The sequence below is a fragment of the Elephantulus edwardii genome, unplaced genomic scaffold, assembly GCF_000299155.1.
Source record: "Elephantulus edwardii isolate Elephantulus edwardi_28Jun2011 unplaced genomic scaffold, EleEdw1.0 scaffold00363, whole genome shotgun sequence".
NCBI classification, from domain to species: domain Eukaryota; kingdom Metazoa; phylum Chordata; class Mammalia; order Macroscelidea; family Macroscelididae; genus Elephantulus; species Elephantulus edwardii.
The window spans coordinates 1469381-1482377 of NW_006400113.1; the positions used below are offsets into that span (position 1 = coordinate 1469381).

Sequence of the window (12997 nt, forward strand, 5' to 3'; positions counted from 1 at the left end):
TAAATGTTTATGAAAATTAATAAAATATAATTATAGAGAAAAAAAAAAACAAAAAAAAAAACTTGAGAAACTGGAGGGTGTTATGCTGAGTGAATGAAACAGTCTCATAAAGATAAATACTGCATAAGACCTTTATTGTAAAAACAGAAGGATAACTAGCAAAACATGTATAGCAATAAATATGAGTGGCTAAAATAATTTCTTTGTTAAAGCCACCAACTGGTGGTACTTCTATTACAGTAACACTAAATTTTTTTAAAAAAATAAAAAGCCCAATTAGACTTGAAATGTTAAAGCTTTACCAGATAATGTACTGCCTAAATATTTAAGTATGTGTTACCTGATCTGCAAACTGGGTCATGTAACGCTGTAGCCTCGCCTGGTTGTCAGTTTGTTCACACATCTGCACCAAGATATCGAAGTCACAGTACTTCTCTGCTAATGATGCAGTCCACTGGTACTGGCCCAGCGAAACTACAGGGATAAGAATAGATGCAGAAAAAAAACTGCTGGTAAAAACTTGGTGTATGTGTTAAAATACAAGTTGTAACTTTATTCATATTAGATATTAAAAATATAAGGAAACCTTGTCATTTACTGGTAGTTAAAATTCATAATCTACATAAACTCAATTAAGATGAAAATTCTGTTCCTTGCTTGCTTCATAGTTGTCTACCAAAACAATACTTCCTTCAAATACTAGCAAAACGAGCTACTTTGCCTAATCTTGGTCTTGACAATGCCTTGCTCCTTACTGAGCAGCCGTGTCTGTTCTCAATCTCTGATGACCCTAATCATGCTGTCCTTCACAGTCTAGGTAATTACATAAAATATAGTTTGTCTTTTGAGATACTCTTTGAGTACAGACTTCACATGCTAATTCACTGATTTTTAAAATAATTTTTCTGAGTGTTTCATGATAGTCTACCTAGGAAAATGTCGAATGGTTCATGGTCTTGAAGAAATGCTGAATAAATACAAAAAAATCTGTAATTATTTGCCTTAAACCGTAGGTGCCAGGTAAATGATACTACATTAAACATGCTGCATTAATGGTTAGATGTCATCATCCGTCTGCAAATTCAGACATCTCAGTCCTATGTAGCAGCAATTCTGACTGATGGCCCCATTTCTGTCAGAGTCAAATCAGGTTTTTCAAGGATTGAACTTTTGAAAGCAGATCAACAGACTTGTCTTCCAAGTGGACTTAAAGCTCAAACCTTCAATCCTTTGGCTAACAACAGACACATTACCCATTTGTATCACTCAGAGATTCCTCAAAGACATATCCATAAAACAGAACCGAGCTGCTGTCCTTTCTAAAATCCACACTGCCATTGAATTGGAACCGACCTATAGCTGACCTACCAGGAAGTTTAAGAGGCTGCAAGTCGCACAGGCGAGGGTCCATCTTTCTCCCAAAGAGCCACAGTTAAATTTGAATCACCAGAGACTCAGCACTACTTCGTATCAGAGCAGTTGTCTGGTCAATTTTAACTCACAACTAGGCCTCACTAACTATCATGCACTTACGAAGAGGTGATAAGAGATCTGTTCTCTTCTGTAGGTATTCCATCTCCAGGCTGTTGTATCTCTCTTGGTAATTAGACTTGTCAACAGACTTAAGCTGAGAAACATAACCATCCAAAAAGCAATCAATCAACGCCACCAGCTGCTCTGTCAGGATGTTTCGAAGGTTGCTGCCCACGTGAGGATAAACCAGCTTCAGGACAAGCCTGTACTGGTACACTATTGCTGTTCGAATACCAGTGGGACCACCAGTCGCTGTGAAATCACACAAAAGAATTCAGTTAATTCAGGTCCTATATGGGCTATAGACATGATGCTACTTCACCATGCCTTGAAAATAAATCAAGCAGATAATCAAATGGTATCTCTCTGTATCCAAGCCCACTCTTCTCTATAAAAATGTCCTCAGCAAAGCTAGGCAAACTTGATCCTTCCTCCTCTTAAATTCTACTTCCACTTTCTTATATTAAATCAAAGCAAAATGTAGCAACTATCTCCAGGGCTGGAACCTGGTGCTATGAGTAAGTATTTGTGCTGAAACCCACTAGCTAGGTGTGTAATAAGTTCAAGTCAAGCAAATTCTAGAGCTCTAGAGATGATTCCAAGGGAATAAAGTGTTTTTGACAAGGATTTATTTTTTAGAGATGGCACATGTTCTTTTTAATGGATCAATAGAAACACATTTGGGCCAAAAGTAGTTAAATCAAGATCTATGAACTCAGATTCTGTGATCTCACCTGTCCATGGGACATGTTCGGGTTCTTTTTCAAGGGGTTCCACTCTTTCATATAAGGAACTTTTATTCTGACGGTAATGACTTGCAGCCTGCAGCATATCCTGAAGGACAGAAAATGAAATATGCTTTCATATGATGAAAGTGGTGAAGTATGTTACTATGAAAAACACTCAGCCTAAGATTAGTTTTGGTTCTTCCTTTTAAAAATCTGTTTTACTCTATAATCCAAGTTGCATTTTTTAATATGAATACTAGTTTTCAAGGCTTGGTTGCTAACTGGAAGGTTGTTCAAAGTCATGCAGCAACTCTGAGTCAAAATGAGCTCTAACTGACTCAATGGCACTTAGTAGCAACTTTACTGAGTTTATTCACCAAATCAATCATGTAAGCAAACTTTTAAATTAATGAAAAAATTAAAAGGAACAAATTAGAAAATTATATTAACATCAATACACTTAGAATGATAGGTTAATTTATTTAAATATTCCTGCCTGCAAATATGTTTATTTAACCACACCAAAACTCAGGGTTATCAAAACTTATTTATAGGAATAGAATTCAAAACATTTATTATGCATCTGGTGTGAAGGCACAATGTATATGGACTTTGTAGATAAACCAGTGTTTTTTTTTAAAAAAGAAGGAATTGCAAGAAATTAAAAAAAAAAAAATCTAAAAAACCCCAAAATCCATCATTGTTCTTAACTCTTTGCATTTTCAAACAATGTGGCAATAAATGTAAAATATGTATAAAAAAATGTTATGTGATTAATAAATGACTAGTATTTTCCTAACTTTGGGGAATTCATTAATGGCTTAAATTATGAAGGTTGTAGAATTATTAAGTATTCAGAATAGGAATATGGCCATCATGTTCTTTCTCTTCTAACCACACTCTAGGCTTTAGTAAGTGGAAACGATAACTGTATTTTTGTACCTTCAGGATGTTATTCACATTGATCACCACCTCAGCCCAATCAACAGAGTCCAATGATGCGTCCTTCAAGACTTGTTCCTCATGCTCCAGTAAACATTCACAGATTGTGTCTACTTGAGATACCTGAAAAAGCATACAATCATCTACTTACAACAGAAGGTATAATGAGCTCATTATACGTGAATGCCTCTATAACTTTTTTTGAATTGTAAGTCTAAGTTTATAAACCATATTGGGAAAATTTTCCCTAATCAATCATTCATGCAAATTCTGTTTCACACCAATTACAATACACATGACTGATCATCATTCATTCCACAATGACTCTCCCTTTACTTATCCTAATAAATACTCAATGAATCTATCAATTCATTTTCTACTCCATACTCCTTCCTCTCCCTGGCAATCTTGTTAGACTGATTCTCTCTGGTGTAAACCTTTCTCTAGTTTTCATACAAGTGCTCTTAAACAGTATTTGTCCTTTTGTGACTACTTCACTCAGCATAATGTCCTCTAGTTTCATTCACGCTGTGCACAGTTTCACAAATTCTTCACTGTTTTCCAGTGTTACACAGTATTCCATACAATAGCTGCCCTATGTATTCATTCATTGCGTTGTTGACATCTCTCTGCTATAGTGAAGAATCTGCAATAAACAGTTCCTTAACAGGTAAATTCTGGGTTGTTATAAAAAAGATTTTTTTAATTTAATTATACAGTAACTGAAATATTTGATATTATAGTACTCTCTTTGGAAGCAGGAGTGGCATCCACTTCCTAAACAACATGTCTCTGGAAACTATGAATTTTGATAAATGAGATAGTTATAGAAAAGCTTCAGGCCTTTGGTTTATAGAGTAGCTAAGAGTCATGCACGACTTGAGAAAGCAATCAACAACAACAATAGTACTCTCAGTGCTATCTTAGAATTGTTACTAGGTTGTAAATTATTTTACTTTACAATATAAAACAAATAACGGACACAAACTAAAGAAATGGCTAATTTCTTTCTTTGAAGATATCCTTTCTTCAGCCACAAAATAAATGTTTGTATAGTATATGCAGTTATATAATAACTAACAAAATGTTTAAATTCTGTTCTTTTCTACTTTTCCACTAATTAATAAATGACACAAAACTATCCTTAAGTATTGAAACTGCTGTTTCCAGTTTCAGTCAACAGTTAAGCTTTTTCCTCTTTATTTATGTATTTATGAATTAGTTTGCACACTGAACACTTGCAGATAAAAGAAATAAATCATATCTGCTATCTGTGAGGACCTACAAACCAACTGAAGGAATAAGATACAGTTTCTTGCAAATAGAACAAATGTCTTGTGCATAATCTTCTGTGTGTGCTATGTAAATATTTATATATATATATGAACAAAATACATCATACTTAGAAAACATAACCCAAACTATATTACTCCCTTATAAAACTTTCCCATACATGTACATTTAATTTCTAAGACTAAATGTAAAAGTGCTTATATTGTTAAAACAGAAAAGAAAAATGTTTGCATTATATAAAAGGCAAAAAATGGAAAAGCCAATAGACCATCAAAACATTTACATAACACCTTTATCATATTTCTTAGTTGCTGTTACTGTTGTGTACCCTTCAATAAATTTTTAGAGGCAGTAAATTGCAAGAGAGGATAATGACCATCTTTCTCCCACAGAGAAACTGGTGGATATGAACCACAAGCCTTTGGGTTGGCAGTTTAACTCATTACTACTGAGTCATCAGAGGGCAGTTACACATTTAGTGGTTTCAAATATTACTATGCCAAAATGGTCTGTTTTGTATTAATAGTTAACTCAGCTTTACAGACATGGAGAAACAATGATGCAAAGGATGATTGCTAAACAAAAACTGCTTTTTCATGGGAGGAAGTCTGCGTCTGTAAAGATTTACTGCATGGAAACCCTATAGGGTCCCTATGAGTTGGATTCAATGATAATGGGTCTTTTTAGGAGGTACTAGCCTATGTGCCACAGGATGAAGATAGGGCAGTGTGTTGAGTACATACTCAAATATATTCACTATTAGTTTACTTTAATTAGTGATGCAACATAAAAAACATCCTCCCTATATGGGCCTATCAATCTTAGGTTGATTTAACTACGTTTTCTCTTAAAATGTACAACATCAAAAAATTTTTAAAAATGTACACTATCTCTAAGGAGGTTAGGTAGAAGGAAAAAATATTTATACCTATATATACACAGGGAGCACTGGTGGCTGAGTAGTAAGGAGTTGAGCTGCCAACTGAAAGGTGTGTAGTTTGAATCCACCACTTGTACATGGGAGAGAGATGAGCAATCAGCTATGGATCAGTTCTGGCTTGACAGTACACAGTAACAAAAACTACAATATATACACATAAATTCACAGATACACACACCAGCCATGTATGTACATATGTATCGCTCCCTCTTCCTTATTCTCCCTTTTGACAGTGGTCATTTCACATGGTAGGAGCTCTACACCTATATCCAAAAGAAATCCAACTGAAAAAAAGGTAGGAAGGAAACAGCCTTCTGTGGAATTCTTCCAAGTAATGTTTTTCATAAAGACAATAAAAGGAAACAAAAAGGACATTTTAATGTTAGATCATGAAATCTGAGGTGAATTATTTTTTCTTCTTTCATTCAGATTTCTTATAACAGTACTGAATCCTAGTATGATAGATTTTATACATCTGGCCAAAGACCTTCATAAACTACACAATTTAAAAAATGAAATGAAAGAAAAAACACAAAACCAAAACAAAGCTGCTTTTTCCTCACATTCACTGGTTGTGGGAGAGGAGAAAGGGAGAACAACAACACAAAACCCACTAACGTATAAAAACCCCTAACGTATAAAAACAAAGAATTTCTCCAAATTAAATCCATTTGTTGAATCAATATACAACCTACCATAATTTGATGTCATCTTTTAGGTTACAGGACATCAAATATTACAAGAAAACCTACTGGCATGGTTCTATTAGGTGCTAGAGTATATCTAACAGGTAATTACCAGAATAAATCTAGTGGATACTTATAGTCAACAGTAATACAAGAGTTGTGGCAAGCCAGGAGTCAGGAAGCCAAGAGGACAGATGCCTCGGCTTTTGCTCTTCTGGCAATGCCTCTGTTCAGAGTGGATTTTGAAAGATAAAAGCAAAAGAACCAGCAAACGTCAATCAAGATTATTTCTCACTCATTATACTATGTAAGCTCTAATTTATTCAAGAATAATACTTTATTCTGAGGTTAAGGAATCACATTAAAAATTCCAGGAAGAGGGGAGCTCTGGTGGCCTAGTAGCAAGAAACTGCACTGCAATCCCAGAGGCACGTGGTTCAAATCCACCAGATGCTCTGCTGGAGAAGGAGGGCAATCTAGATTCCTCCTGTACCAGTCAGATCTGATTTGATGGTACACGCACAAAAAATAATAATGTTTAAAAGCTTAAAAAAAATTCCAGCAAGATCTCTTCCTATAAGCATCCACAATTAGGCATGACTGGTAAATGACACTGCTCTACAATATTACACTAAGAACAAGAAGGAAAGATTTACCTTACCTCTCTAAAAAAGACATCTGCAGGAGTGAGGCTTGATGGAATCACACATTCTCTTTTGTTTAAAGCCATTAATACTGTTGTGTTGACCAGGTCAGGAAGCCTAGAGTGATAGTTCTTGAGAACAATAGCAGCAGACAACTTCTCTGCATGCTCACAAAGCAACAATCGAGTTGCCACAGACACTCCTTTTGCTGTGCAAGTCCTAAGCCGCCTAAACAAACCAACCTTGTAAAAAGAAAGATATTCTTAGGAAGCATGTACTGTGACACAAAGTCCTTCCTGTTCTGTTTCTACCAGTGGCAAAATGGGTATGGACACTCCTCCCCTGAACAGTGTTTCTACACCTCTGCTTTTGGCTGCAACACACACACACACACACACACACACACACACACAATGAGCTAGTATCTGCATGAACTCATACAAGTTCTTCCTGAGATGAAGGTCAAGTCAAAGTTCTGCCCACTACTGTTGTTTCTACCTATCATCATCACCTAGATTATAATTTATGCTTAATAAAATGATGGAATTTCTCTTTTCTATTTTTACAAATTGTTGTTAGCTGCCATCAAGTTGAGTATGACTCAGCAACCCATTAACAACAAATTTGAACTCTGTCCTATCCTGTGCCATCCTCACAATCTCGGACATACTTGAGCCCACTGCTGCAGTCACTGTGTCAATCCATCTATTGGGGGTCTTCTTCTCCTTCACTGACCCTCCACCTTTACAAGCATGATACTGTTTTCTGAGGAACAGTCCCCCTTAGCAACATGTACTAAGCATTTCTCCAAGATATATTTGTTCTTTTGGCAGTCCAAGTGATATTTCACTACTCTTCTCTTGGCAGTCCAAGGGATATTTCATTACTCTTCTCTAATACCACAACTCAAAGGCACCAATTCTTTTTCTGCTGTCCTCATTCAATGTCAAATTCTAAGACACACAGTAAATAACTGAAAATATATATTGCATTGGGCAAGTCCACTGTGAGGGATCTCTCCAAATTTCTGAGGAGCAAAGGTGCCAGTTTGAGGACTAAGGTGCACCTGATTCAGGCCATGGTCTTTATAATCACTTGTGTTGTTGTTATGTGCTGTTGAGTTGACTCACAGTGACCCTATGTACAACAGCTCTGAAGCCTGCCCTGTCTTTTGAGACAATCTCACTGACTCAGACAAACCTACCCCCACTGCTCTAATCACTGTATCAATCCATCTCATCCGGGGGTCTTCTTCTCCTGCTACTTACCCTATAATCCAGATTTCAAAGATCTCTCCAAAACCACTAACTTCAATGCCTCCAACTTAATCTGACTTCTAGCCAATGTAGATGTACATAGGACAGTCTTTATTACACTTAAAGTTTTGCATTTATTAATAGACACTTGAATAGCCACTATAACTATTATATAAAATAAAATTATAGATATATAATTTTATAATATAAAATTATATAATATAGAATGAAATTTTTCGAAGTTATCTGTTCAAATGCTCCATAACTACATGTGGTTACCACACTGGGGAAAACATATTTCCATTAACCATACAAAGTTTTACGGGACTATACTGACTGAGGAATGTCTATATGTGTTTCATTGACTATGCAAAGGCATTTGACTGTGTAGATCATAACAAACTATGGCTGACTCTGAGAAGAATGGGAATCTCAGAACACTTGATCGTTCTAATGCGAAACTTATACTTGGACCAGGAGGCAGTCATCAGAACAGAGCAAGGGAACACTGCATGGTTCAAAATTGGGAAGGGCGTACGCCAGGGATGCATCCTATCTCCATACCTTTTCAACCTATATGCAGAACAGATTATCCGGGAGGCTGGGCTCTATGAGGAGAAATGTGGGGTCAAGATTGGTGGACGATTTATCAACAATCTGCGTTATGCGGATGACACAACCCTGCTTGCTGAAACTGAGGAGGACCTGAAGCGCCTGCTGCAGAGTGTCAAGGACTGCAGCCTACAATGTGGATTGAGGCTCAATGTCAAGAAGACAAAGATTCTCACCACTGGACCAATCGGCAGCATCAGGATGGATGGTGAAGAGATTGAGATTGTACACAGCTTTAGTTTGCTTGGCTCCATTGTCAACAGTCTTGGCACCAGCAGCCAGGAAATTAAAAGGCGCATTGCCATGGGAAAGTCTGCTCTTAGGGACCTCTCCAAAGTGCTGAAGAGCAATGGTGTCTCTCTGGAGACTAAGGTGCGTCTGATACAGGCTATGGTCTTCGCAATCACTTGTTATGCATCAGAGAGTTGGACAATGACCAAGGAGGATAGAAGGAAAATTGATGCCTTTGAGCTGTGGTGCTGGAGAAGAGTATTGAGAATACCATGGACTGCTAGGAAAACAAATAGATTTGTCCTGGAAGTGGTTAAACTGGGTGGCTCCTTGGAGACAAGGATTCTGAGGCTCCGCCTAACATACTTTGGACATGTTGTGAGGAGAGACCGGTCCTTGGAGAGGGACATCATGCTTGGGAGGGTGGAGGGAACAGCGCAGGAGAGGAAGGCCCTCTATGAGGTGGATTGATTCAGTGACTGGGATAATTGGGATGGGAGTGTCAGAGACAGTGCGATTGGCACAGGACAGAGCGGAGTTTAGGGCTGTTGTACATAGGGTCGCTATGAGTCGCAAGTGACTCGATGGCACATAAGAACAACATACTGATTGAAGTGTGAATCTTACTGATTTTTTTTTTTAAAAGAGGGGAACCAAAAGCAGCATTAAATGAGTAAGAACTGCATGGTAAAGTGGACAGGATGGGGAGATTGTATAACAATGAAAGAAATTTTTTTTCTTCTCAAAAGAGAAAATCGGGCTGGGGGAAGGCGGGAGGAGTGAGCAGGAAGGAAAACTGTGCAACAGTGAATGAATGGAAATCCAAGTTCCCCATAATCTTTATTAAAATATCAATTTAAAAAATAGTATTAAATTCATTAATCTGATTATGTATCTAGAAAACACTACATGTTGGGAATATAAGAATGGGCAATATTTTGTTACTAATTTTGTCTAATTTAGATACAACATCGTTTTACAAATAAGAAACAGTATTTAAATGAAGACTTAAGAGTAACAGCACTTCAAAATGTAAAATCTCCCTTACCTATTCATCCCAGTTTTTTCTAATAATACAAAAATATGTATTTTTACAAAAAAGTGCTTAAGAAATATGAAGAATTATTTTGTTCAAAAGGTTTAGGCTCATGCTCTGTGCTTTTTAAAATTTCTTGCTGAAATTCAATACTTTTCTTACTTTAACTTATTTCCAAAGTTGCATTTCTGTGCCTCCCTACAGCCCTGGAATTATTTACTTTTAAATCAGAACAGAAATGGAAATAATTAGTGATACCTATCCAATCAGACATCTCAAATTACGAGAAGCTGATTCCTATTCAGCCAAGGACATGGTACAGCCAGAAGTCCTGGCCATCCCATGCTCTGTAATGGGGTCTTACCTGGTGAATAAAGTCCATAAGGAAAGAATGAGCTTTCATCTTGTCTTCTAGCTGGTGAAGGATAATCAGCGATGTGTTGCTGAAGCCAGGCACTTCTGTAAAAATACAGCCACACAACTTAAATATATTGTATACTGCTTTTATGATCTTTATTGCTAGAAAAAGTTAAGAAAACAAGAACCTTTCAATGCAATTATTTTTATCATTTTCTCAAGGTTTGATATAATTCCTTACTTGAACTCACACTGTATCTATTCAAAACACAACCTATCTCTTTCACAACCACTCGGTATAGAGTATTATTTGTCTTTTCCTCCTCTGAGGTTTACTGAGCTGTTACATTCCCACCGACGGTGTATGTGGCCTTGACACAGCTGTGGGAAATGAAAGGCTGCAAATTTCTGTTTTACAGGCACTGTATGAGATGATGCATCCTGTAGAGGCCAGTGTCCATCCTTGGGGAAATACATGTCCCATTAGGCAGACATTTCCTGGAAATGGATATGTATGTAAATGCCCCTTCTTGAGTACAGAGGAACACACTCAATGATTCATAATGTATTCCATGGAGGGGAAAAAAAATCAATAAAGAATTTAAAGGGGAAAAAATTAGATCATGAAAGCATTAATCTGAAGTCTGAGAACAAAAGAAAAGCAGTCTAAGAAAAAGGACAAGCAATGATATTCAGTCACAGATCTTTAATGTAGAGAGAAGGCTTGTCTGAGGCAAGTCACCAGTATGTGGGAACATGAAGCATCCCTGATGTTAGAGAAAGTGGGAGTGTAAAGGGGAGACTCATTGGAACAGGAGGCCATGACAGGCTCACCCGCACCTCGTGAGATAGCTCCCTGCTGCTCCTAGATGAACACCTAAGATGAACATCATAGATGAACATTTCTAATGGTCAGATCCAGTGGTTATACTAACATGACTGACTGGGAGTTAAACAAGGGCCCAGTGTGCACTATGCACTATCACTCTCCTTTTAGAAAGAAATGTCAAGAAAGCTAAGCAGGATATTATAGACTGAACTGTGTCCCCTAAACCGTATGTCATCATGGCTGGGTCATGATTCTCAGGGGCTTGGCAATTATGTAATGTGAACTGTGCACCAACAGAGAAAGAAAGCTTTTCTTTACAACCAGTTTGACTTCTATGTCAATAAAATTCTGGCCGCACGAACTGTGGGACATTAAATTTATGCATGTGACATTTTTGTTAGAGCAGATAAGACCACCAGGATTTGCTCCAATGTTTTCCTTAGTTTCTATTTTATTAATGAAATCTGTTCTGAGCTCTTTTAAAAAAGATATAGGCTACAATTGTCTAAAAAACAGCAAATTTAAACTATATTGTTTGAGAAACTAAAGATTTTGCTTTGATAAGATACTTTTAACAAGAAGTAAGACTATGCTTCTCAAAACAGAGAACTCCTATAAAACAAAAGAAGACAATTACAAAAAACAGAGGACCCCAGCAGATCAAACTTGGTATTTTCTTACCCTCAGGGACAGATTCAGCCCATCGTGGGTCAGAAGCTGGGTAGTCATCTATTAAGTCCACACTGATTTGGGTAACAGCTCTGTCTATCTCTGAATCAGAATCCAAATCCAACTGAGCGGAAAACAGGTCATCCACTATCATTTGAGCATCACTTAAATCTTTCCTGCAATAAAATTAGAATACATATATATTAAGTGAGGCAAAACATTTAAAAATTCACCTTGACAAACTGTGAATTAAAGTCACATTTAAAGTTCGTACAAGCTCTGGTGGCATAGTCTATAGGATGTTGAGTTGCTAATCAGAAGGCTTCACAACTCTGGAGGTTCAAATACACTAGCAGCACTGAAGGAGAAAGTTGGGTAGTATCCTCTCATTAAGCCTTAAAACCTCAGATTAGAGGGTCACTTAGGAGTTGGAACCAACTTGACTGCAGTTAGTTTTTTAATACTTAAATTTTATCTCCAGTTAATTACGTTCAGTAAAATTTATCGAATAAAAGAAAACTATATTACAAACATATACAATATGCAAAGCCCTGGAGATTAAATGCTCCAGTAAACCAAAAACATGACATAGCCCGGGATTTCAGCAAGCCTACAATGTGCCAGGTGATAAGCAGCACCCTAAGGAAGAAACAGAATGCTATAGAGTGTACAGAAGGGAGACCACCAAACCTGTGGTGAGACAACTTTCTAGAGGAAGTGAGGATAAAGCTAATGTCTAAAAGGCCAGGAACAATAAGGTTTATGCAGAGGAGTTCTTATCTGATAGTTTTTTTCTTATCCCTGTGAATTTGGAAGTCAAATCATATGGGGAGAGAAAGACAAAGATGGAGACTGGATATGGATTGAAATAGTTTTTTGGTGGAACATGTGTCATGAACTGAATTTTGTCTCTCCAAAATATATATGCTTTCTTGGCAGAGTGATGATTCCCAGTGGTTTGGCAGTTATAGAATGATGTTCATCCTCCCATCATGTGATAAGCTTGTCAGTTTTAAGAGGGTTAGTTGTGGCTGTTATGTACTATTCAGTCAGACCACCTTTCAGCAGGTTTTTGGAGGCAGTAAATATAGGAGATGGCCCATCTTTCTCCTGAGAAGTTGATTGGAACCTCTTACCTTTGGGCGGGCTGTGCAACTCCTAACCACTAAGCCACTAAGGCTCCCTCTGGTGGCTTAATTAAGGGAATTAGAGAGGATTATAACATTTATACTCAGGCCTCA

At 37.1% G+C, this 12997-nt stretch overlaps 1 protein-coding gene across 1 annotated transcript in view; it reads right to left on the minus strand.

Moving 5' to 3' along the window:
• NUP133 (nucleoporin 133kDa) overlaps positions 1–12997 on the minus strand; it is a 112479-nt gene that overhangs the window by 32718 nt on the left and 66764 nt on the right. The window contains exons 13-19 of the mRNA XM_006902066.1: positions 11769–11932; positions 10266–10360; positions 6784–7008; positions 3204–3326; positions 2268–2367; positions 1534–1785; positions 341–474 (exon numbers count right to left, since the gene is read on the minus strand). Coding sequence (XP_006902128.1) covers positions 341–474; positions 1534–1785; positions 2268–2367; positions 3204–3326; positions 6784–7008; positions 10266–10360; positions 11769–11932 — 1093 coding nt within the window. The remainder of the gene's footprint in view (positions 1–340; positions 475–1533; positions 1786–2267; positions 2368–3203; positions 3327–6783; positions 7009–10265; positions 10361–11768; positions 11933–12997) is intronic.